This window comes from Mus pahari, chromosome 2 (assembly GCF_900095145.1).
Source record: "Mus pahari chromosome 2, PAHARI_EIJ_v1.1, whole genome shotgun sequence".
In the NCBI taxonomy this organism is placed as follows: Eukaryota; Metazoa; Chordata; class Mammalia; order Rodentia; family Muridae; genus Mus; species Mus pahari.
The window spans coordinates 61,692,333-61,716,739 of NC_034591.1; the positions used below are offsets into that span (position 1 = coordinate 61,692,333).

General features: G+C 47.2%; 1 protein-coding gene across 4 annotated transcripts in view; it reads right to left on the minus strand.

Moving 5' to 3' along the window:
* The window catches only part of Epha1 (EPH receptor A1), a 14,648-nt gene extending 415 nt beyond the window's left edge, over nt 1-14,233 (minus strand). The window contains exons 1-17 of one of the 4 annotated variants that reach the window (XM_021189641.1): nt 14,091-14,233; nt 13,140-13,207; nt 8,733-9,014; nt 6,945-7,347; nt 6,609-6,764; nt 5,986-6,330; nt 5,747-5,874; nt 5,365-5,515; nt 5,006-5,102; nt 4,742-4,800; nt 3,845-3,970; nt 2,890-3,075; nt 2,703-2,764; nt 2,396-2,602; nt 2,121-2,270; nt 1,660-1,853; nt 44-199 (exon numbers count right to left, since the gene is read on the minus strand). In XM_021189641.1, coding sequence (XP_021045300.1) covers nt 44-199; nt 1,660-1,853; nt 2,121-2,270; nt 2,396-2,602; nt 2,703-2,764; nt 2,890-3,075; nt 3,845-3,970; nt 4,742-4,800; nt 5,006-5,102; nt 5,365-5,515; nt 5,747-5,874; nt 5,986-6,330; nt 6,609-6,764; nt 6,945-7,347; nt 8,733-9,014; nt 13,140-13,207; nt 14,091-14,175 — 2,855 coding nt within the window. In that variant the 5' untranslated portion in view covers nt 14,176-14,233. Of the gene's footprint in view, nt 1-43; nt 200-1,659; nt 1,854-2,120; nt 2,271-2,395; nt 2,603-2,702; nt 2,765-2,889; nt 3,076-3,844; nt 3,971-4,741; nt 4,801-5,005; nt 5,103-5,364; nt 5,516-5,746; nt 5,875-5,985; nt 6,331-6,608; nt 6,765-6,944; nt 7,348-8,732; nt 9,015-13,139; nt 13,208-13,702; nt 13,754-14,090 lie in introns of those variants that run through there. The other 3 variants (XM_029534824.1, XM_029534823.1, XM_029534825.1) reach the window with 3 other exon arrangements.
* Between the last annotated feature and the right edge of the window lie 10,174 nt (nt 14,234-24,407).

The window sequence follows — 24,407 nt, forward strand, 5'->3', positions numbered from 1 at the left end:
CTCCCATGCCCGTGCTGGTGCTGCCTGGTCCCGGAGTTCTCACTCAGCCGTCAGCTCCAGCACACACTCCATGGTGTCCAGACCAGCCGAGCGGAAGTGCAGGATGTAGCGCTTCATGCGTATAGATTCAAGCCACTCAGAGACACTTCGATAAGGGATTCCATCAGAGCCACTCAGGCTGGGAAGGCGTAGGGTCACCCTGTGGGAAACAGGGTACCCTGTTTGTATACCCCTGAAGTACAGGAGCTGGTTGGCCTGGACTACCACGCTGCAGCCAGCGCAGAGTCCCATGCTTACATGCAGTTCATCTAGGCTGCACATAAACTGGCTGTCACCTGAACTGACTTCCTGGCCTGATTTCCTGGTATGCTCAAAGCGGTAGGCAGGCAGCAGACTGACCTGTTCCATGGGTAGATCGAGAGAGTATGGTTGCCCTGGCCATCCCTAGTGAAGTAAACCCTTTAGTCATGAATGCTTCTTGACTGAGATAAATCAGAAGACAAGAGAAAGGGCCTACAGCAAGGTGCTTCCTTCTCATAAGATGGCCACCTAGGAGCAGCCCTCACTTGCCATTCGACCCTGACTGTTATTCTTACACTCTGATAACCACAGTACAATAAGTGTTCCTGTAGGAAAGCCAGCCAGAGCCAAAAACCATTAGCAAAGTAAATCTGCTGGGGGAAAAAAAAATCCAGCATTCCAGAAAGATTAGCACACACAGTCTCCAGCGTCAGAGGGAGTTGTGCTCCAAAAGATAGTCTCAAAAGTTGGAACATGGAAAACAGTTTCTTCCAGAAACAAGGTTATATATGGTGGGTTTGATACGCCGGCCAGTACACCATGCTGCCTTACCCGATAAAGCACTTGAAGTCCAGCCTCGCCTGGCTCCCCAGCTTGACTCCCTCCTTCCACTTCATTCTCTACATTCTGGCCATGGTTTTGAACAAATAACAGTTTTGGGAAACTGGTCACCATCTCTTGTTCTCACAAAGTGCTCCTTTCTCAGCAGGGCTGGTCCTTTGTCCTGACCTTGGCTGCCTCCCTCCCGTTCTCAGGAGTGCAGCCTCTGACCTGGATGCTGCCATTGTTCTGTACTGTCTGATCAGTCGTTCCTCGGCCCCTGCCAGACTGGCCATGTAGTCAGAGGCCTCCTCAGACTCCTTCCTGTCCCTACCTTAATCTAGCTGCCTATGCTCTCAGGAGCAGGTTTCAGGCTGTAGCAAAGAACTTGTACTAGTAGGTCCTCCAAGATGTGTGACATCTGTGAATCTTTCCTTCACATTTGAGAATATATATGTGTGGGAAGGAAAATATCCCAAATTTTAGATGGTCACAGGAACACACCAGAGGTGGGGTCCCAGTCATTAACATAGTGGTGTTGACAAGCAAGAGTGACTTTGAAGTTTCTAGGAAGAATACAGTGAGAGATGGTTAATCTAGGGCTGACTCCTCGAATCATGTGCTCTCTGCTTCTTACCTTTCATCAAGTTACCACCTCCATAAGCCTGAGCTTCCCCACAAGGCATGGACCCGGTGCTGTCTCATGCTGGATTCTGTCCAGAGCTCCCCGGGGCCCAACACTCAGTGGATAGGATGGAATGTCCATCTTATTTTTCCAGATTTGACCTCCGAACTCCCATTCTTCTTGAACATATTTACCTAGGGTCAAAGTTGGCAATTGTCCTTAGGGAATGGGGATCAGTAAGCAACTGTTCCAGATGTGCCTGCAGCTGGAGGAAGTGGGGTCGACGGGCACGATCATAAGCCCAGCAGTTCTTCATGAGTTCATACAGAGGGGCAGGACAGTCTACAGGAGGGGGCAACCGGTACCCATCTTCAATGCTTTTCATTACCTGTAGCAAGAGACAGAAATGTCCAGGGAGGAAGTTAGATAGATCTACTAGAAAACCACTTATCCAGGATGATTGAGATGTCACCTGTAAGCAGCCCTGGCCAGGAGAGCAAAGAAGTAACAGAGAAGGGAGCACAGGAAATAGTGCCAAAGGTTGGAGTTGAGATACTCATAGGAAAAGACTGGGCATGGGGGTGGGGGTGGCGGTGGGGGTTAGAAGAGACAGGAGTTGTATCGGGGATGGCATGGGGAAACAGTTCAGGTTTACCTCTTGATTGCTCATCTCCCCATAGGGTTTGTCGCCAAAACTCAACACCTCCCACATTACAATCCCAAAACTCCACACATCACTGGCTGTGGTGAAGATCCGATGGGCAATAGCTTCTGGGGCTGTCCATCGGATGGGGATCTTTCCTCCCTAAGAAGGCATTGCACAGGAGAGTGATGTCAGGGTATGGACCAGTACAAAACTGGAAAGAGAATCTTACACTTGTGCATGGGTCAGCAAATGAAGTGTCCATATGAGTGTGATGGAGCTCTAACCTGGGTTTCATAGGTGCCATCAAAGTCATCCAGGAGGCGGGTCAAGCCAAAGTCAGACACCTTGCAGCACAAGTTCTGATTCACCAAGATGTTCCTGGCAGCCAGGTCTCTATGGACATAATTGTGGCCGCTGAGGCAGTTCATGCCTGATGCTATGCCCAGCAGCATAGCCACTAGCTGACCAGGAGCTAGCTGGTCCTCCCGTTCCTGTAGTAGGGGGAATGCACACATCAGAGGATGAAGTCTCCTACAAGACATGAGGCTCCATCGTGTGACCCCTCCTGAACTGACCCTGTGCCGGTCTCACCTTCAAAAAGGCATCCAGGGCTCCATTTTCCATAAATTCTGTGACGATCATGATGGGCTTTCCTGAGACACAGCACATGCATCACACTCAGACCCGGGTTTCCCCCATCGGCAGCCTATTCCCCTCGCCCATCACTCCCACCCTTCCCACATGTTCCACTCCAGTTCTTGGGGACCACTGCACATACTTTTTGTGATGACACCTTCTAATCGTAGAATGTGTGGGTGGTTGAACTGGCCCATGATAGTTGCCTCTCGAAGGAAATTCCACCAGTAGCCATCTGGGGATGTGTCTTTCAAGGTCTTAATGGCCACAGTCTTGCAATCTTGGCTGGGGAGTCTCAAGGCTCCCCGATACACTTCCCCAAACTCCCCTAGATGAGAGGAAAATAAGGTTGTGGCTTGATGCAGTTGGACTATCCCATGATCAAGTGGTGTCACCTCCAGTCCTCCAATTTCTCCTCATTGGAAATCTGAGGAAGGACAGAGCTCAGGTTGCCCTTCCAGAGAAGGGACATTCTGGACCCAGCATGTAGCTCTGCAACCTAACCAGTACTGTCTTCCATGGCTAGCATGCTCCTTGGCTCATGTTAATAAGTAAGTATTCAGTAACTATGTACTGTGTTTATGAAGGATAAGTTGGTCCAGGGCTAGTGCCCAAGGAACAGGAGGCCTGCCTGTTCCCTGTGAGTGAGCTCCCTGGTCACAGCTCTTGCTGGCTCAGTTGCACCACTGACAAGGACACTGCCAAGCTTTGTTCTCTGTTGAGATTTATTTTCCTTGGTGACCCAGGGGATTGAGGCAGTCCAAGGACACTGGGCCCCTGATGGGGTAGAATGCTCACTCAGGGAGGCTCTGACTCTCTCCTGCTTTGGGAATCCTCTGAGAACAGCCTGCGCCTTGGCATGGTGACACTTCTATGGGTAGGGATGGTGTGCTTAACATTCTTTATCGGAAACCCCATAACCACAGAGCAAAGTGTGTAGGAGGCAGAGGCTGCTCCAGGGCATAGAAATTCAAGGTTACAGGACAGAGCAGGCATGGGCCCATGTGGGGACTCAAGGCTTGAAGAAAGGAACCTGGTAGCAGCCATGTGCTACCTACCACACAGAGAGGACTAGTTGGGGTCACAGCAGGGCTTACCTTCTCCTATGACAGTGTCCACAATCAGCCAGGCTGGGTCCAGTTCCTGGGCAAAGTCTAAGGCTCCCTGTGCAGGGTCCTCATAGGCCTGGAGGTCCACATAGGGTTTTAGCCACAGCTTGTCTTCTGGGGGGGACAAGAGGGCTCAGCCACTGTAGCACAAGGGCTAGGAAGAAGGGCAGACAGCTGAGCCCATTCCCTGTACTTCTATGCTCTGAGGTGAGCCTGGCTTTAGCTCAAGCAGAGAAAAATCTATTCTTAGCAATAAAGCCTCCACGTGGACCCCAGCCTTTTTCTTGTCTATTTTCTATGCTTTTCTGTCCTACTGTTCAGGGTCCAGCAGTGGCCAGAATTCAGATCCTGCAGTAAATTCCCTGCTCTGAGTTATCCGATCTTCCTATGACTTGTGACCCAGCTTCTGGCCCCATGCTGTCCAAGTCACTTACAGCTCATTCACTCCCAGATGAAGCCGTCCTTCAGTGCCAGCTATTCAGATATACAGCAAATGCTCCCTCTGGCAGAGACAACTAATGAGGTGACAGGCAGGAAGCCTGCAAGTCTTAGAGGACTTCAACCTCTCCCTGCCTGGCCTTACTTAGCCCGTAGACCTGGCCACCAGGATGGAGAACATGGTCCAGAGCCCAGGGTAACTGCACTGGTACCAAGAACTAGTAGATAATTGCATCAGAGCTGCTGATAGCTATCAGGGCAGAGTTAATTAACCAAAATTAATTAGGTGGCAAAACAGAAGATCCTTAGGGACAATATACTGCACCCACATTCCTAGAGCTGACCTGGGTGTCACACACACACACACACACACACACACACACACACACACACACACACACACACATCTCTCCCCCCACGCCCCACTCATTCACACTCCTGGCTCACCTCGATCGACATTGGTGGTGCGTTCACGATGCCTCTGCTGTCTCTGTCTCTGGCCTCTCCTGTGGAAGTAGGGCAACTTTTTCAGGGACTCAGGGAAACTCAGTAGTCCAATAAGCTCTGGCTGAATTTGCCACAGACATGAGAGCTGGGTGTGGGGCATGTCTAAACTTTGGTTTTAGGGTACAGGAAGATCATTAGGGGGTACAGCCTTCTAACAAGGCAAAGGAATCCTAGATAAATGGGTGGGGAAGACAGAGCCAGCACCTTGAACGGAAGACATAAATCCCGATCAACAGAGCTATTCCAAGCAGCAATCCAAAGATGACGGCCACGATCTCTCCTCCGGTCAGGCTTCTGGAAACTGGGTGTCAGAGTTCAGAAGGCTGAGCGCTCACAGCCATTAGAGGTTATAATGGCTAAAAGGTAGGATCCCAAGTACACCCACGGCCAGTTTTTAAGTGGACATATTGGGTCTATGTGTCCCTTAACAGAGATTATTGAATGGGCACATTACAGGCATAAATACAGAGAAGAGCAAGGTGTCACTTAAAAATAGGAGCTGAACTATCTCCAGGAGATAACAATTGCGTATGTTCGAGTGGGACAAGAGATAGGTAACCTACCTGGTGGGCTTGTCCGAAACTCATGGTCAGGGGAGAAAGGGCCAGGTCCCAGTGGGGTCAGTGTTCGTACTCTGACAATGTATGTGGTATCTGGCTGAAGTTTTGTCAGCAAGACCCTGGGTTCCAACACCATCTGGTGCCATTCTTCATCCTGTGGGTGGGACTTGCATTAATGAGGCTGTGTTGAGCCAGGCTTGGTAAAGAAGATAGACATGGAAGGACCTGGACAGGGTGGGCTGTCACAGTTAGGTCAGAATCCTTTGCAGGATTATGTTTATCCTGAGAAAGTCTGTTTTGGATATTTCCCCCCATCCTATACCCCAAGTTAGGAAAAGTAGGCTATCCACCAAACACTGAGTGGTATCTACAAGTGTTTTCTGACCTGGTTCAGCACGTGCAGCTCATAGCTCAGATTCCCTCCAGGATTTCGGGGTCGGGACCCTGCCCAAGTCAACTCCAGCTGCCTTGGTTCTTTCTTCACCAGCTTCAGTGACAGGCCAGAGAGTGACTCTGGACACCCAGAATGACAAGGTTGAGTTGGGAAGGGAAGAAGGAATAACTTCAGCTGTACCTCCGCTGCTCCCTACCCATCACTCAGCCCTGTGGTCTTGGATGCCTCACCTGCATGCCCCATGTTGATACTGAGGGAGGCACTGCTAGGGCTGGAACTGTCCAGTCCTGACACTCTGTTTTGGGATTTGACGGTAAATGTGTAGTTGGCATAAGGCTCGAGACCTTGCACTTGCACGGTAGATGCGGTGAGCCCGGAAGCCGCCGGGGAAAAGTGCACACCTTTTCCACAGGGTTGGCAGGGACCCCCATCCTGTGCAATGCCTCGACACTGCAAGCACTCCACACTGTATGTGATATCATGGCGTCCCCCTGTATCTCTGGGGGGTTCCCAGCGCAGGGAGAGTTGAGTCCCTGATGCTGAGAAGCTCAGATTTTGGGGAGCCGATGGGGGACCTGTGAGAGAAGAGGAGTTATCAAATACGTGTCCATTTCCTCTCACCCTAGCCACTGACCCCTGCTTCTATCATCCCAATTATGTCTCCCAAAGTCCTCATGAGAGGAAGTAGAATGTAACACAGCTCTGCATTCTAAAGAGGACAGAGGGCAGGGAGTGGCTATAGTCAGTGTCTGACTTCCTGGGTCTCCACTACTTGGTAAGCTCTGGAAATTCTGGTCCCAAGGAGGGTCTAGCACCTGTTACCAGATCGCCAGGCCCTGACTGCGGGACTTACGTGTGCATGCTACCTGGGGGCCCTCCCCAGGGGCTCGATAATGTCCATTCTCACAGGTACAGATGGTAGATCCCTCAGACTCTGCTATGCTATGTTGGGGGCACTTGAGACAATGGAGCGTATGCATGTCCATTCGATAGAAACCAGTAGGACAGGCTGGAGAGACAAGGCAGGACCATGTTTTTTGTTTTGTTTTCACATGACGAACCAAACCTTTAACCCCGTTCCCCACCCCCACAGACATCCCACTCAGGTTAAAAATCATGGAAGCCTTGTTTGGGGACCTGGAAGACCCACCCAGGTGGTCCCCGGGGTTCCCGTTTCCCCGTTTCTTACCAGTACATCCCACATTTCCATTGCTTTCTTCATAGCCAGGCTCGCACTGGCACTGACCCACGGGCACCAGCCACTCGCCATCAGGGCTGCAGTGCATGCGTGGTGTACCTGAGGACCCCAAGCTGATCTGTGCATGGGAGAGGCAGGTTCCAGCTACTTCAACCAATCCTCCAGGTCCAGGGAGAGTGTCAGGGAAGTGGGCCAAGCCATGCACAGTCTGGGCACAGCGCTGGTAGAACACCCTTACAGATACTAGCGCCACACAGGAACCCGGGTTGTGGAAAGCTAAATAGAGGCCACGGCGGGTGAGGTGACCCAACGAGCAACGTTCTACATTCAGCTTTACAGAGCCAGATGCCAGGTCTCTGATGGTGAAGCTCTGGTCTGCCGCCACAGTTGTTACCTAGGGAGAAGAGGGAATGATGGTGAGCCGTGCTTCGTCCGGTATAATAAACGTCTCTTGATTTAATATAGGATGGCTACCTCTAATCCAAAAATCTAAACCATAAGGCGTTCCCAAACCTGACAATACCTATAGCCTGCAACACTGGGAACCTCTATATACGATCTCATGAGATTAATTACAGTAAAAAAAAAAAAAAAAAGAATCAAACTAAAAAAAAAAATTGTATAAAATTCCTTCAGTGAATTTCATAATTAGAACTAGGTTCCAGGGGCTGGAAGGATGGCTCAGTGGTTAAAAGCACTGGCTGCTCTTCCAGAGGTTTTGAGTTCAATTCACAGCAACCACATGGTGGCTCACAACCCTTTCCTGGTGTGTCTCAAGATAGCGACAATGTACTCATATACATAAAATAAATAAATCTTAAAAAAAAATAATTAGGTCCCATTCCTAAGATATGTCTATACAAATATTCCAAGTCCTGAAATCTGAAACACTTCAGACCCCAAGTATTGTGGGTAAGGAACACCCAATTATACAACCATGATGGGAGAGCTCATGATGTGTGCGGTCCCCAGGTGAGCATTTTATAGACATGTTTTTCAGCTCATGCAATAACCCTATGAGACAAGATGTCTTACCATTTTACCTTACAGAAAAGGAAACTAAGGCTACAACATACCAGCTCTTCTAACAGATAGCATAGCTATGACATGATGGAGCTAGGATTGGAACTCAGACAGTGGAATGAGTTCAGCTACGGGCCATAAAATTTCCATCACTGGGAGGTGTTTCCAAGCCTGATGCCAATGAGGTGATCAGTTACAGAGTGTGTCATAACTAATTTATTACCAATAACAAACTTTACAACCTTCGCTCTTTGGAAAGAAATTAGAGCACATCCTATAATAAAGAGCTCCAGGCTGGTTTGTATTCTAGTATGTTTCCATGCTAGGAAAGAACGGCATGGGACTGGTGATTGGCAGCCAGGAACTGTCCTGTGTAGTTCCAGCAATTCTCTTGGGGGCATGTCACATATGAAAATCATGGGCACTGAAGTGAAATGTCTGAAAATCTCCACACTATCCTTCCCCTTTCAACAATAGCATCGAGCGATTTCAATGGATGCAAGTAATAAGGTTATTATATGATGAGGTAACTAATGTTCAGAGAGGTTAGGTTAAATGATGCTCTTAGAGCCAGGGCCCAGCCAGTGGTACTCAGTATAGCCTTTCTGGACTAGTGTGTCTGGTCCTGCCTTCTTATTCTACATTCGCACTTGCTTCCAGCTTCTTCTCTGTTTCTCCTTGGCTGAGCTGGATCGCGGTGAGGACCAAGGTAAGGATCTGTATCAGAGAAGGGGTGGTATGAAGGGGAGGCAGCACCTTTTGGAACAATGGCCGTCGGAGCTGAATGCCCACATCCTGGTCACTCTCCATGTAGAAAAGATTGAAGGTCTCTTTGCATCCCAGAGGCCCAGTTCCCCCTGGGAAACTCTTACAGTCCCGCACGGTGAACTGCAGCTCGACGTAGACCCGTGAAGCTTCCTCTCCGCGGTAGATCCAATTGGAGCGAAGCCAGTGTTCAGGGTCCCCACTTTCCTGTATTGGGCAGTCTTGGTACATGTACAGGGGAGTCCCGTTCAGCATTTGTTGCACCTCACTCCACTGCAAGAAGAGAATCAGACTCAGTGACCAGAGCTGATGAAGAGGGAGCTGGAGTCAGAGCTCCCAGGTTAATGGACCACACCGGACCTTCAAGCCCCAGAACTGGGGCGTTATTTGGACTTGGGGCAGATAAGATAGCAACCCCTTAAGATCCTAGGTAGCCCTGGTTGGTCCCTGAGTTTCATCTGCTTCAAATACAAGAGTATAGGTAGGAATTTTGAGCTACTTAGTCAGCAGAACTGTCAGGTACCCACTAAGGCAAAGCTCATTCAAAAGCCATCTCCTGGTTTGTTTAGAGCCTTATTTTTTCAAATAGTAAAGCCTCTGCCCTTGGAGGACAGGGACCAGCAAAGAACTGTTTACACGGGGATCTTACCCTCTCCAATATTCTTTCTACTTATAGCCACCACCAAAGTCCCATCAGTTAGTGGGGCTCCCAGGTACCATCTAGTCTACCCCTTGAATTTTTTTTTTTCACATTGAAAGAATTTTTAAATCTAGTAATCATAATGGCTAGCATTACCGTAACTTGCCACAGACCACAGATATAGAGCCGGTATGGAGTGGCTTGCCCAGTCTCTGAGCCAGAGTTAGCGTACAAAGCCAGGTGTACTCCAGGTACAGAATGTATGCTCTTAAACTTCGCACCTAGCAGGTTCAGGAATCAACTGACAAAAGTTAGGTCTCCCCATCCTTCCACCTTTATTCTGAGAGGTAGCCATTCTTAATGGTTTGAAATAAAGCTGTCTAGATCACTTTCAAAGCCTTCTGAGAAATATTCCAATATTTTATTTTAATGTTCTGCCTTGTTAGAATAAATATCATACAAGGGTTATTCTGTAGCCTCCTTTGTTGTAACAAATAGTGCCCTGGAACTAGGCCTAGAGGATACATTCAGACCCATCTCTTGTTGCAGTGTATCAACAGCATCTGAGCATATGGTGCACCATAATCAGTTACCCATTCACTTATTGTTGGCTAATTAGTTTCTAGCTTCCCCCCCCCCCTTTCATTTTATTTTAGGAAAGCACACTGATGAATGTAAGATTTCCATAGAATTGCTGAATCAATAGATAGATCTCAAATTTTATAAGATGTTGCTAAATTGGACTCTAAAGGTTTTATCAGCTTACACTTCTGAAACAAGTGTGAGAGTTCATTTTCTAAAATGCTCATCAGAAGAGCTATTAATGTTCATTTTGTATTTTGCCAGTTCCACGGCCAAGGCAGCCCCGTTGCCCTCCCAAGTCACATTTCTTTGAAGGGAGATGCTATATGTTTCTTTTTTCTTCATCGGTTATATGCTTATTGACTAATATTATTCACTTGGGTGAGTTTTTAAAATATATAAATAGTAATTATTTGCTTGATAAGCATGCTTCAAATATTTTCAGCCATGCCACATTTTTGCTAGTGGCATCTTTTACGTGAAAACACATTTTTATTTTTTTGCATAACATCATGAGTTTTGGGCTGTGTGTTTTGGCTGAGATCATAAAATTCTTTTTATCCTTTGGTTTGAAATTTTTGAAGGTTCTTTTTTTTTTTCTTTATTCTTACTAGAATTTATTTTTTGTATGTGCTCATAGAATAAGGAGAGGAGTTCTCCCTTTCATTCTGTCACAAAACTTACAGACATCCAGTTGGCATTATGGTGACCAATCAGTTCTTTTGGGGGTCAGTGGACACCCCCAATATATTTATGTGGCATTGTTTGAGATGATCACTAGGAAAAAACTATAGAGACACGATTAGCTCATACAAGCTGCCCTCTGGTAAAAGAAACTTTGGGAGGGATTTAAATTAGTGAGCTAACACTGCCAGGAAGAAGGCTGCTCACTGAAAATGTTTTTAACCCCAGAGACTTTTAAACCTGGCACAGCAGGACAGCCTTTGTTCATTTCACACTTGGGCCTGTCACCACCTCCCCCCCCCCCTCTAAAGCTCAGGGTAATACACAAGCTTCAACCCTCTGAACTTTCCTGGACTTCATCCTGTGTGAATGAAGGTAATTAAAAGTGTTTCTCCTGTTCATTCATCATCTGTTGTCATCTGTTCACAGCCTCGCTTAGGGGGAGGGTAGGAAGTACTTCTGTCCCCAGCAATACTTCTCACATTGACCTGAAATTCCATGGTCATCCACATGAGAGTATCGGACATGTGGGTTCTGTGTTTGGACTTTCTACTCTGTTCCATTGGCCTGGGTTTCTTGTCATCATTCCAGGTTTTAATTACTGTCGATGTCCTGATTATCTGTTGGTGGAACAGATACCGTACTTCATCTTTCTCTTAAGTGTTTCCTTGGCCAGATATAGTTATGAAAGCCCAGAGATTTCGCAAAATAGTTTACTATATTTGGGATGTCATCCCATTACTTGATGGAGAAGAGACTGAGGCCCTAGGAAAGTTCATTCTGAGATTTTATTCCACTCCAGTGAGTGGGCCCTCATGACTTTTTTAAAAAAAAGTATCACTAATTAAGAATTGGTAGGGTGGGGCCATTTTGATGCACATAATTCTGTATTATGTCATAGAGTTCAAAGATCAAGAGGGGTGTCCAAAGGCCACAAAGCTGGAATGAAGGGACACCTGGAGCCTACTGAGGGGAAACGTTGCTGGAAGCCTAAGAGGCAGTCATAGGGCCCAGGCAGGTGGACAGGGTGGTTGTGGTACTGTGCGGCAGAGCACTAGCTAGCCTGCCAAGGCTGCATGCAGCTGGAGCCGAGGGAAACATGCTCCCAGCTGTGACTGCCTCTTCCAGCTCCAGCAGTGACAGATGGGGATAACTCTGGGGCCAGACACAGCACTGAAGGTCCTTTCACTTGACACTCAGGAGCTGCTGGTTGTTATTCCAGCATATGGGTGTATTCTGGGAGCTTGGCTCCAAGGACTTAAATCTGTTTTAGAAGAGGGAAGGGACATGAAAGAGACTGGGAGTAGAGTTGCAGGGGGGTGCACTACCCTTCTAGCATCGGACAGGAAAAGAGCCTTGCTTCCATTGGGGCTCAGTTAGGGATGAGCTATGTGGGTGGGGCTGGTGGAGCTTAAGGAAGAGCCAGTGGGAGCCAGCAGATGGTCCTGCTGCCTTCCTTGTGGGTGATTAGCTGGTTTATGAGATGAGGCACCTATTAAAGCTGGCCTAATCTGGGATTTTCCAAATGGCCCCTCCTGGAGGATACATTATGGTTTAGTCTATTAACTCTAATTATAGGCCACTCTGTGGAAGAGCTCAAAGGGGAGCCTTGACCCTCCAGTCCAAGAGAGAAAGAAGGCAATAACCCTACACCCAGAAACAGCAGCAGCACATGTCTTGGGTATTGGAGTAAGGAAGCCCAGGACCAGTAGTAAGTCTCCAACCCTAGAGGTACCATTCTGGGGTTCTCAGAACAGCTCTAGTGCGTTGCAGCAAGGGTTTCTCTGGACTTTGGGTCTGAATACAGTCTGTAGGACACACTAACTGTCCACCTCTGCTTACTGGGTCTCAGTGACACCACACCTAAGGAGGTTAGGGACTTGGAGCTGGGTTCTCTCTCTCTCTCTCTCTCTCTCTCTCTCTCTCTCTCTCAGACAGCTGGAATCTACGGTGTTTGTGGAGCCTGCCTGGGAGGGATGGAGAGTGTGCAGGAGCCATGGAGGGGAGCAGCTTTTAAGTTTGAGGGAGTCAAAATACCTTTGAAGACTTTGATGAAAGTTTTGGCTCTCTTCTTCAGAAAGAAAAAAGTCCATCCATCACTTACCCTTTTATGGAGTTCTCTAATGTTCTGAAACCCATCCACATAACTCCACTGTAAGGAACAGAGCTGAGACTGGGGCATGGTTTCCAGGTGTCTCAGCTCTCCTCCAGCCTTCCTTAGCATAGGCATGCTCTCCCTGGGAGTCTAGAGCTCATCCCTTCCCCGCCATGGTAGGAGGGTGAGGGAGTAGCCATAGTCCCCGCTGAGTGGAGTTTGGCACCCCCCAGCTCCCCAGGAGTACCATTCAGGAGCCTCTGACTCAGCTCCCCTCCCCCTCTTTGAGGAGACACTTCCAGTTTTTCCTGCTCTTTTCTGTTCCTCCACCCACCTCTCCACCCGGTTTCCCACTGGCCTTCAAACTTGAACTTTCCCAGGTCCTTCAGACACTTACCCCAGTCTCTGGGGGATCCAGAAGCCAGCCCAGCTCTCCTTGTGCCGTGCTTGTATCCATTAGAGTGACTGAATGGGAGAGAAAAGAACGATGTCATCCCTGGGGTGGAGGTACCCAACTCCTTACACCGGGTATTCTGGGACTCCCCAGTCCGAGGCTGCCCCAAAACGTCTTCCTAACAGTGTGACATCCTGAGGCAGAGGAGAAAGGCAGAGTGGGGCAAGGGCTGGGGGACTGGTGCCTGAACCAGAGTCAGGACAGCAAGCGTTGGAAGAGCAAGCCAGACATGGCACCAACGGAGCCCTGGAGAACATCTGCAAGGATGCCGTGGGCGGACGTCAGGGAAGCTAAGCCTTTGTAGTCCTGAGTGGGACCCTGGCAGGGGGGTCCTGCTGGATTTTGACTCCAGTTGTCAGTGGCCTTCTTTGGTAGGTGAGGGTAGAGGAGGTGGGGCGTTAGGCGAAGCTATGATTTTGGGAAGTGGGAGGGGCATGGTCAGAGGGTGTGCAAAACTTTAGGTAGAAGGTTGGACCCCTACACCTAGCAATCCCAAAAGTTCTAACCCTTCCATCACTGGAAGATTATTTGTGCTCCGGTTAGGCTGGGAGAAGGAGGCTTTCCGCCTCAAACTTCTGAGTGCTGCAAAGTCAGGGGTGGGCATATGGAGGGTCCCATGATGCTGCAGTGGGAATGCAGCTTCCTGGCTGTGGTCAGGAACTCCCTCTCCACCCGCAGCAAACAGTGCTAGCCAACAGGGTAGGGGTGACTGATCCCGTGGGCAGGAGTCTGGGGTTAAAGACCAAAGATTGGCCTGGCCAATCGATCTCCCCGCTACTGGGGAGAAGCCAGGGAGAAGTAGTGGGGCGCGGGGAAGAGGGCCTCCTCAGGAATGCCGGCTCTTGCAGGCTGCTGCCCGTCAGCCGGGAAAGGGAGAGGGCGGGGGGTCGGTACCTTCCTCGGCGCGCGCCCCCGGGGGCAGCGGGGCGCAGAGCAGCAGCAGCAGCAATGCGAGCCCCAGGGGCCAGCGCCGCTCCATGGCGCCGGCCGGGACCTGGGACCACGGCCCCTACGGCTGGGCCAGGTCGCGAGGGACTGGGCGATCCAGGCCGGCTAGGCGGGGGCGGAGGGCGGGGCCAGATGAGGGCGGGGCCTCAGCCTCACCTGGTTTACCTTCTTAAAGGGACAGGAGGACAGGAAGGAAACTTGTTAGACAGGTAATAAACTTTAAATCCTGGAGGCGTCTTGGTCGAAATGAGACTGAAGGCGCCGCCTAGTGGGTGTTGCTAGGAATTGACTAGACAGACATTCTTAAATGTATCCTAAACCCAACCCAGTTTTGATCCAGCTTTCAATCGAATTCGGCTTGACTAAAGAGATCTCCGTTTTACTCTATTTCTTTTTTGTGGACTTGTCATGCTCACTTGGAAATCTAGGAGTGGGAGACACTCCTTCATCCTTTTCGGCTTCGATGACAACCATGCAAATTGGTACAATCCTTAGCAAAGTCGGGAGGAGTCCTCAGGGAGAAGCTGGCGGGACCAGGGTGTTTAGTGGAAGAGAAAGATTGAGATTGAGAAAGGCCTGCAGGCAGGGAGCCTCAAGGTGTGCTCAGGGAGTGGTACATGGACCAGTTTGACTGCTGGGGTACAGAGCAGAAAGACAGGTGTGGACCAGAACCGGGAAGGTTTTGGTAAACAGGAGGAGGAGTTTGAACTTTGCTGTATACCCACAGAGCAGACACAGGTATCTGGGGAGCATTTCCAGTACAGTATTAGTGAAGAGGTGGTAGCTCTGGGCTGTCTTTTGGGGACTGCTTCCCATCCTACTTAATAGATGTCTGTTCAGCCTTCACTATGTATGTGTTTTAAGCTCAGAGACAGTAAAGTACTTATCCTAAACAAACAACTTGTCTGAAGAGGGCTAGGGGTAGGGGGAGCTGAAGTCAGCACACAGATGACTATAAGGTAAGCAGGGCGGAACCCCAAAGAGGCGAAAACAGGCTGACAGTGCGAGCTATGCAACCTCTCATGGCTCCAGTCCCTGGGGCCCCTCTTTTTCATCCTTTTCTGGCTTCATCCCATTGTGACTCACGCATATCTTTTTACCATTTAAATAGTTGCATATTTTGGTCATTGTACTGGAAGGGAAGTGGCAGATCAGATCGTAGATACTATTAGAATTAATGCTTCTTCTTATTTCCCATTTTTTTTAAAAAAAATACAAGTATTGGTAGATAAATATAATCCCTAATTTCTTGGCCTACCCTACTGTTGTTGACATAAATAAGTAAATGTAATATATAATAGTCATTGGAAAAACCATGTTCAATGGAAAGAACTAAATGTTGAATAGAACTCTTCTTTCCCCACTCTGTAAAATGCTCTAAGTTAATCATCATCTACTATTTTTTGTAGTTCCTCTCAAAATTCTCTCCATGTCTCCATACAATTTTATACTTTCCCTGTCTGTCTCTCTGTCTGTCTGTCTGCCTCTCCACTCCTCTACACAGATATGCATTTAAACTGTGGGCAGCGTTAGGGCACAGAGGACACACACCACTTTGCACTAGGGATATCTTTTCCTGATGTTCTTCGGCATCTGGCAAGGAGAAGGCCCATGCCTGCTCTCCAGGCGGAGCGGTGTGATTTCAGCAGGGAGGAATGGATGAAGGGTACAAAGCCAACAGAAGGGGGGATGGAGCAGTATTGAACAATCACTGCTAGGAAATAAGCCAGACTCTGATGAGGTAATGCATGTGCTGGTTTGTGGGGTTTGTTAAAGTTAGAAGACCCTTGGGACTCAAGGAGATGAGGGAATTATGTCATGTAATGGAAGCTGGAGTGTTGAGCTCTGGAAAGGAGCCTCACTTTTGTTTTAGGGTAAACTTTCTATACTGGTGTGCATTGTTTGTTTTTTTTGTTTTGTTTTGTTTTGTTTTGTCAACTTGACACAAGCTCTAGTTATCTGGGAACAGGAAAACTCAGTTGAAGTATTGCCTCTGTCAGATTGGCCTGTGGGCAAGTCTGTGAAGGTATTGCCTAGATTAAAGGCTACTGTGGGAGGACCCAGTGCACTGTGGGCAGTGCCATTCCTGGGCAGGTGGTCCTAGGGAGTATCAGAAAGCACACTGAGTAAACCTTGGGATGCCAGCCAGGAGGCAGTGTACCTTTATGATCGCTGCTTCAGTTCCCCAGGTTCCTGCCTGATGGCATCTCTTCATCCCATCCAGAAGCTGAACTAGATCCTTTTGTCCCCAAAGCTGCATCCATATGGCCCCTGAGTCCTTTACCTTCATTCAAGATGACCTCAGTGTGACATTTCTTTCTGATGCGCGTTGCACACAGGAGGTACTTTCAATTTTGGACTCTGTCTTTAGCTAGCAGTATGACCCCGCGGTGATATTTACACTCTCTGGGCTTCGGTTTCACTGAAGCAGCATTATCTCTGAGCTACTTCCAGGGCCTTTACTGGCCAATGGAAAGGCATCAGGACTCTGAGTCAGAAAACTTAGGCCAGTTCCCTTGATTGTCTGTGCTTTGGTTTCCTTAACTATAAAATGAGATTAATCAACCCCATCTCAAAAATCAGGAAAGACAATCAGATGGGAGAAAGCCCTTCCTTACCTCCCTGAGCGAATGTTAATTTTCTAGAGGAACAATGGGGTCTGGGGCTTGTGATGTTCTCCCGAGGGCCTCTTATAACTCCTGAGCTCAACAACCTTTATGACTAACATATCATTCTTTTTTTTTTTTTTTTTTTAAATTAACTTTAGCCGGGAGTGGTGGCGCATGCCTTACGCCTTTAATCCCAGCACCCGGGAGGCAGAGGCAGGCGGATTTCTGAGTTCGAGGCCAGCCTGGTCTACAATGTGAGTTCCAGGACAGCCCAGGCTATACAGAGAAACCCTGTCTCAAAAATAAAATAAAATAAAAGTAAAAATAAAAAATAAAATTAACTTTATTGAGGACGGACACGGGATAAACTGCACCCATTCTGAGTATACAGTTCAGTGGGCTCTGACAAATGCATATGCCCTCATTACGGCCACTTCAACCCAGATACAAACTGCTCCCATTACTTAGAAATCTTTCCCTGTGCCGCTTTGAACAATCGCACTTCTGGCCCCAGGCATCTGTCAGCGTAGATAAGCGTGTCCTTTTCCAGAATTTCGTTAGTCTCTGGGGTCTGGCTTTTCCTCTTTAGCAGGATATGTTACCAAGATGCCCCTCCACTGCACATGTGTCAACTGTTGGCACTTGTTGCTAAGCATCATCCTCTGTGTGGATGTCCCAAGACATTACTTAACAACTCTAAGTGACAACTGAAAACTCCTTCTCCACTCTGCTTCCCTAGCATCCGAGGCCTCTGATCTGAGGGCCTCCCCTCGGACCCTGCTCCTCCCTAGCTGAAGTTGTCTGGTTTCTTCTTAACTCAGCTGTAGTCTCTGCAGCTGGGGCTCTCCTTGAACTCTTGCTTATTCCTGTAACCCTGGACTTCACACTGCTTTGGTTATAGTGTCTCCTATTTTCCCTGACTGGTTCCTTTCTGACCCAGGATAAGGTTCAATTACACCCAGCTTAGGTCAAGGCCTTGTACATCCAAAAAGCTCTGGTTAAAACCCTACTTAGATTCCCTAGAAGGGTGGCCCATAAGGCGACTAGTAACCACACTGAGAGCATTAGTACAAATTAACTTATCAGATCAGTGTCAGGTCTCCTAACAAGAGCTCAAGTAGATGGGACCAGAACAGCTTTGCTAGTTACAAGGGGCCGGCCCACACTCGCAGAAGCAAGATTTAGGAGGTTGTGTGGGCTGTGGGAAGGAAACCTAGCTCATAGCTGTGCAGCGTTGGAGTGGATTCTGTACATCTTTGATCATAGCCTGGTCTGGTCCTCCCCTTCCCTTCTCAGCCGTGTGCTTACCTATCTCCCTTCTGATCCTGGTTTACTATCAGGCACAGGGGTGGGGATAATAATAGTTACCGTTTATTACAGCACCTACGCATGCTCCTGGGCACTTTACATATATTATGTTTCTTCTCACACCAACCCTTTGAGCAGTGTGTTATTAGTCCATTTTATAGATGGAAAAATCCAGGCACTGACAGGGGAAGTCACTTGTTAAAGTCACTCAGTTGTAGAACCAGGATTGAACTCAGTTCTGTAGGACCCTTTGGCTAGCGACCCTAACTCAGGGTTTTCAGAAGCAAAGATGTCAGGGTCATCCCTTTGGCTCACTCCTCCATCCCTACGCAGTCAAAGTAACCTGTAGCATCATGTGAAGTCCAATCAAATACCTTTTCCTAATTTTGTGTTTTATAAAACGGAGTCACCTGGAATGAACTTCTTGGCATTTGAGGTCTTTGGATCAAAATGCAGGTGAGAGATTTAGTCACGTGGTTCCATGTTGATTTCTTCTCCAAGTGTATGATTCACTCTTATTCATTGTATGAAGAACGTCTTATTTTTAAAGGGCTCTTGCACTATGGTTAAGTGTTCTACACTTGAATTGCTACATTGGGTGACTCCCATTGTTTATCCTGCTTGTCCTTGTGCCTTCTAAGCAGGTTTAATCCCACTGAGAGGAACTTCCATTAAGGTTTGGCTAACTTTACAAGTCACCGATTGATTAGCATATACCGAGGAAGCCTGTGGCCATTCTCTTCACCCCAGATGTTTTTCTCTCAAGCCACACCATTTTGCTAGGAGGGAGACACTCAAATTGTTCAGGTACCTGAGTCTTCCTATCAGAACCGGGTCTGTTCTGCGATAGTGACAATTTGACGATTCTCTTAGGCATCTTGGGAGGTTTACCTAATCACTTGTTTGATATTACACAAACCACATGTTTCCTTAGTCTCAGCTTTGCTCCTGTACAAAATGAGGGGGGTGGTGATGCTATGAGATGAATGTGCCCCCCCCCCAAGCTTTATGTATTGAGAATTTAATCCCAGGTTCATATACTTGGGGATCAGGCCTTTGGGAAACAACTTGGATTAGATGCCATCACCAGGGTAGGTCTTATGAAGGCTTTATACAATGAAGAAGATGTTCAAGTTTTTACCCTAGCTCTGTCTTGTCCTGTTGTGGTGCAATCAAAAGGCCCCTTGCAGATGCCTTTTGCTAAGATACTCACTCTATGCTTTTGACTTCTCCGGCTCCAGAACCTAAATCAACCCCTCTTCTTCACAAATCACTCAATCTTGGGTATTTTGTTACAGTAACAGAAAAAAGGAGGGGGGAGAGGAGAAAGAGAAGGAGGAAAAGAAAAAGAAGCTAAGAAAGGTGGCAATGATATTGGTCATAGATAAGACAAAGAAAATATGATGAAATATGGGCATGGAAGCTCCTGTAATCAGTATGTGACTTGAAGATACAGGTACTTCATATGTATGATCAGGTGTATTTGTAAAGAAGGTTTGAGATGATCAGTGGTGAAGTCTGCCAAAACAAAGAAGGACACTGATTAAAATTAGTCTCTAGGTTAAACAGGATATTGGACTGAAACTCAGCTCAAGATGAGAACAGACAAAGCTAAAAATAAAAGAGAAATGAAGAGAAACCATTCAATCCACCTACATTAAGAAGCATTCGGGAAATAGTACCTACTATGTTGATGCTTCCAGGATATACTGTATTTCTGTGTTTAGTTATACTGTCAGCTCCCTGTATATCTCTGAGGTATTAAAGTTCTCTAAAGCATTCTGGTTTTCCTAGGAGCAAAAGGGAGTGGAGAAGCTGTGAGCCGGTGTTGCTTGCTTAGCCTGCGTTATATGAAAGAGGTTGGAAAATGAGTATAAGAAGCTACAAAAGGGAGGTGAGCTGATGCTGAGACTGCTGGAAGGGGAGTGGGCAGGCACTGTGTGGGAATTAGCTTGGAGTTCTGCCTCACACCCAAGTGTGTATTTAGAGAGGAGCCTTTACCTAAATACCTTCTTATCCCCATTCTTATCAGATCTCACAACAAAGTTAAAAAACATCGCTGCACAACCACTTTAATATTTCAGTTCATTTCTGCCTCATCGGAGTGTGAGAGTGGGCAAGTCAGTACTGTGAAGAAGCAATGGTTCAGATTCCTTGTGGTAATAATACTTGTGTCCGTCTTGTGAGAAACCCTGCTTTCCTTCCCTGTCTTGTTTGCATGACAGCCTGAGAAGACAGCAATGCCAACCTGAAGAATTAACGTGTGGCTTTTAGTAACACCCAAGCAGGTAGTGAGTGGGAGGAAAAGGAAGAGAGCAGATGTCTTAGTGAACCCAGGCATGTTAAAAATTTAATAAGGGCAGGCCGAGGCAAGTGCTAAACACAACCCCCTAGGAACACAGTGAGATCTTGGTCATTGTCAAAAGTTTACTAGTTAGATCTTGGGAGAGGAAAGGAGAATGGCAAATTGATTCTGGTTTAAAGTTGATTTTTAGTTTAGCAAGCATGGGAGGTGAGAGGGCTAAAATAAACTGCCAACTATTTCTCCCAGGTTAGTAGAGTTTACTTCTAGAATGTGTTGCCAGTCTAGGCTGGAATCTCTAGGGAATTCACTTCTACAGAGAGCCAGGAAGAAAATTGGCATAAGCCACCCTTGTTTTCAAAGTTAAAGGTCCCATGGTTTTTAAAATCTTATTGTTCTGTCTTGTCAAAGATGTACTTCCAGCACCTGGGAGACAGAGGCAGGTAGAACCCTGAGTTCTGGGCCAGCCTTGCCTACACAGTGATTTCTAGGACAGCCAAGGCTAGACGGGGAAACCCTGTCTGAAGAACCAAAACCAGTCCCCCAACTCCCAAATTGAAAAAGACTTAGAAGTGTGAGACCTTTCATTTGAGCATAGGTTGAATTTCTTTCAATTTTTGATCTGAAGAAGTTTTTAATCAAACAGTTCTAACAGATACCTTTAAATTTTATCTTCGTTGCCTTTCTTTGGCTGTGGTGTGAGTAAGGCAGCTTACAGAAGAAGCGGTTTTATTTTGGAGCTAAAGGTTGGAGTCCACCGTGGCAGCTAGTGGCTAGCTGGGGCAGTGGCTGAGAGCTCCCATCTGGGACACCAAACGGGAAGCAGAGAGTGAACTTGAACTGGTGCGAATCCTTACTAGTCTCAAGTCTGCTCTGGTGACATCCTTCCTCGGGCTGCACTGATAATTCGTCCCACAGAGCCACCCACTAAGGAGCCTGTATTCAAATGTCTGAGACTTCTGAGGGACATCTCATTCAAATGATCACAAATTTATAAGTTATTGTTATATATACTATATATTATAAACACATTTTATATACTATTACAGATGCATTTTATATATATTTCAAATGCTATTATAAAGTTACTACTATACATACTATAAATTACATATATTCTATATACAGTTTCAAAGTTACTATTCTATAGACACACCTATGCATACACATTTGCAAATAAAGACAATAACAACTGCTGGTAAAAAACCAATGTACAACTTTCTAAATCTATCCCTGAGCTTCAGAGTCCCCCATTACTCCCCAAACCAGGCCATACAGTCTGAGAGCCACCTAGTGATCAAGGTTGGTAACTGCAGCTGCTCTTTAGCACTCTAGGTATTCCAGCCATTGAAATTTGTTTACAAAAATCAGGGAATACCAGGTAAACACTTTTCAATGTTAGTGATAGGACTTTCGCGTATTATCATGATTATAAAGATGGGTAGGCTGTGAGGCAGAAAGCTTTCTTGATTTCCTCATCTCAATAAGAACGGCCTTCCAACCAGGCCAGGAAGGAAAGGAGTTTTCTGCAAAGCAGCTTAACTGTTGAACCCGTGGCTTCAAAGACAACAAAAAAGCAGAGAACAAGTGGTTGAGGAAGTGCCCGCTGAGATAAAAGGGCTGACCTGTCGGCTGTTTGTGCTCCACTTTCCTCAGGAGAGGGTGGTTTACAAGGCTGGAGTATTCTCATTCTAACTAACCTCTGGGCCCGGCAAACTTAGCGTTCTTTTTCTTCCTCCACCCCCACCCCCACTTCATTTTCTTTCTTACTGATTTCCGGTCCTCCTTCCTCCCTCCCTTTTCTTTTGTAAATTCCCTTTCTTCCCTCCTTGTTTGGAATTCCAGTATAATAAAGTAAAAGGAAGGCCCGAACCCTGTAGTCCTAGGTGTTTGAAGTACTTAGTTTTTGTTGTTTACTTTTAAAGCTGCTCGGCTTGGTGGAAAGGGGATGAGACCCTGAACTCCCTGAGTCAGAGAGCCTTTTTCAGACGGATTCCATAGATTTCTATGGTCCTGCTATGTCTGTGGCCAATCGCTGCACTCATATGAAAGGCCACTTGTTAGAGAAAGAGGGCAGAGGGCGTGTGGGAAGTGTGTTGGCAGGATATGTATGGAAAAGGTGATTTTTACGTTCGCCCTGGCATTGTAACGATTCATTCAACAGAAACGCACTGAACTCTGGTAGACTGGACCCTGCTCTGATCTGCGTGTTGGAGACACAGTGGCAAACAGGAAAATAGAAAGCCCTGCACATCCGGCTTCACTGCTACCTGTTAGGAGGAAAGAAGAGGAAGTACCTTAGTAAGGCGCAGGACACAGTTTCCATCTGGTAAGAGACACTAGGAGACAGAACAGGTAAAAGGAAAATTGGATTATTGGAGGAGGTGTCTATGATGTAGACTAGAGTGGGGCTTGACCAGAGTGTCCAAGAGTGGGAACAAGCTCTATCTGCTATCAGACGAGGGACAGTTGGAGAGGGCTAGGCAGGAGGCTGCGACACACGAGGAGATTCATGGCCTGAGCAGAACTGGAAAGGAGAATCCTTGAAGCAGGTTGTAGGTGGGGCATGCTGGGACTGGAGACAAGTCGGTTGGATGCAGACGCTACTTCAGGCCTGGGCAGGCACAGCTGGATAAGCACACGCTGGCAGTGTGGCATCTGCCCAAGAACTGTTGTGCAGTATGGTGTGGTGGGCTAGGCTGAGGTCAGTAGGGTGAAGGGGAGAGACACTCAACAGTGTGGGCTAGAGCTGGCCTCGGGGACTGGCTTGTGGGTCAGAACATCCTACTCTGTAAATCAGAACCAGCAATAATTCTGTACGCGGAAGCCATTTGTTTAGATGTACGTTCTTAGCCTCAGTGTCTGAATCAAGGAAGAGGAGGTAGAGAGCAGAGGCTGGCCAGAGTAAATAGTTCAGGAAAGAAATAACAATGGCTCATATTTCGGTTGCTGGGGAAGTGTGTCATAGGACGTGTTGGCTGGTTAGAAGTGGAGGTGAGGGATGTTAACAATTTCCTAGCATCGTGCTGACAGTTGTGGTGTTTATTTTCAAAATGCATCTGAATGTGAAAGTAAGAAAGCTGGAATGGCTTTCTTTCACTCTAGGAAAATGCTTTAAAAACAAGAGTGAATGGGGATGGAGAGACGGTTCCGCAGCTGTGAGGATTGCTTACAGCTCTTGCAGGGACCTGAGTTTGGTCCCCAGAACTCACGAGGCCGCTCACAACCATCTCTAACACCAGTTCTATAGGATTTTATATCTCTTCTGATCGCTATGGGTTCCTGCACACACAATATGCATGCGCGCGGCACGTATACACACACACACACACACACATACACATACACACACATACACATACACACACACACACACATACACACACCCCTAAAATAAAAAAAAAGCACAATGATGATGTGCTTCGCTTGTCTAAGCAGGGTACAACACTGAGGTACAGTTTTGAGAAATGGGTTTGCCCGGAGAGAATCAGAAGAAGTGGGCCTTTTAGAAAGGTCTGAAAGGAGGGAGTTGAAAAAAAGACAACTATGATCTAGTCTTAAATGTCTTTAGGAGCAGAGCGTTGGGAGATTCTTAAAAGGTATTTGTGAAGGGTTGCAGGGTGGTGTAGATTGGGAAGCAGCTTTCTATTTCCCCACAGAGTTTTTACTCAATGGCACAGTAAAGTTTTCCTGGAAGGACTGGTTCGAAAGAACAGCGGGGGGGCTGGAGAGATGGCTCAGTGGTTAAGAGCACTGACTGCTCTTCTGAAGGTCCTGAGTTCAATCCCCAGCAACCACATGGTGGCTCACAACCATCAGATCATGAGATCTGACTCTCTCTTCTGGAGTGTTTGCAGACAGCTACAGTATACTCCTATAATAAATAATTAAAAATTAAATCTTGAAAGAAAGAAAGGAAGGAAGGAAGGAAGGAAGGAAGGAAGGAAGAAAGAAAAAGAAAAAGAAAAAGAAAAAGAAAAAGGAAAAGGAAAAGGAAAAGGAAAAGGAAAAGAAAAAGAAAAAGAAAAAGAAAAAGAAAAAGAA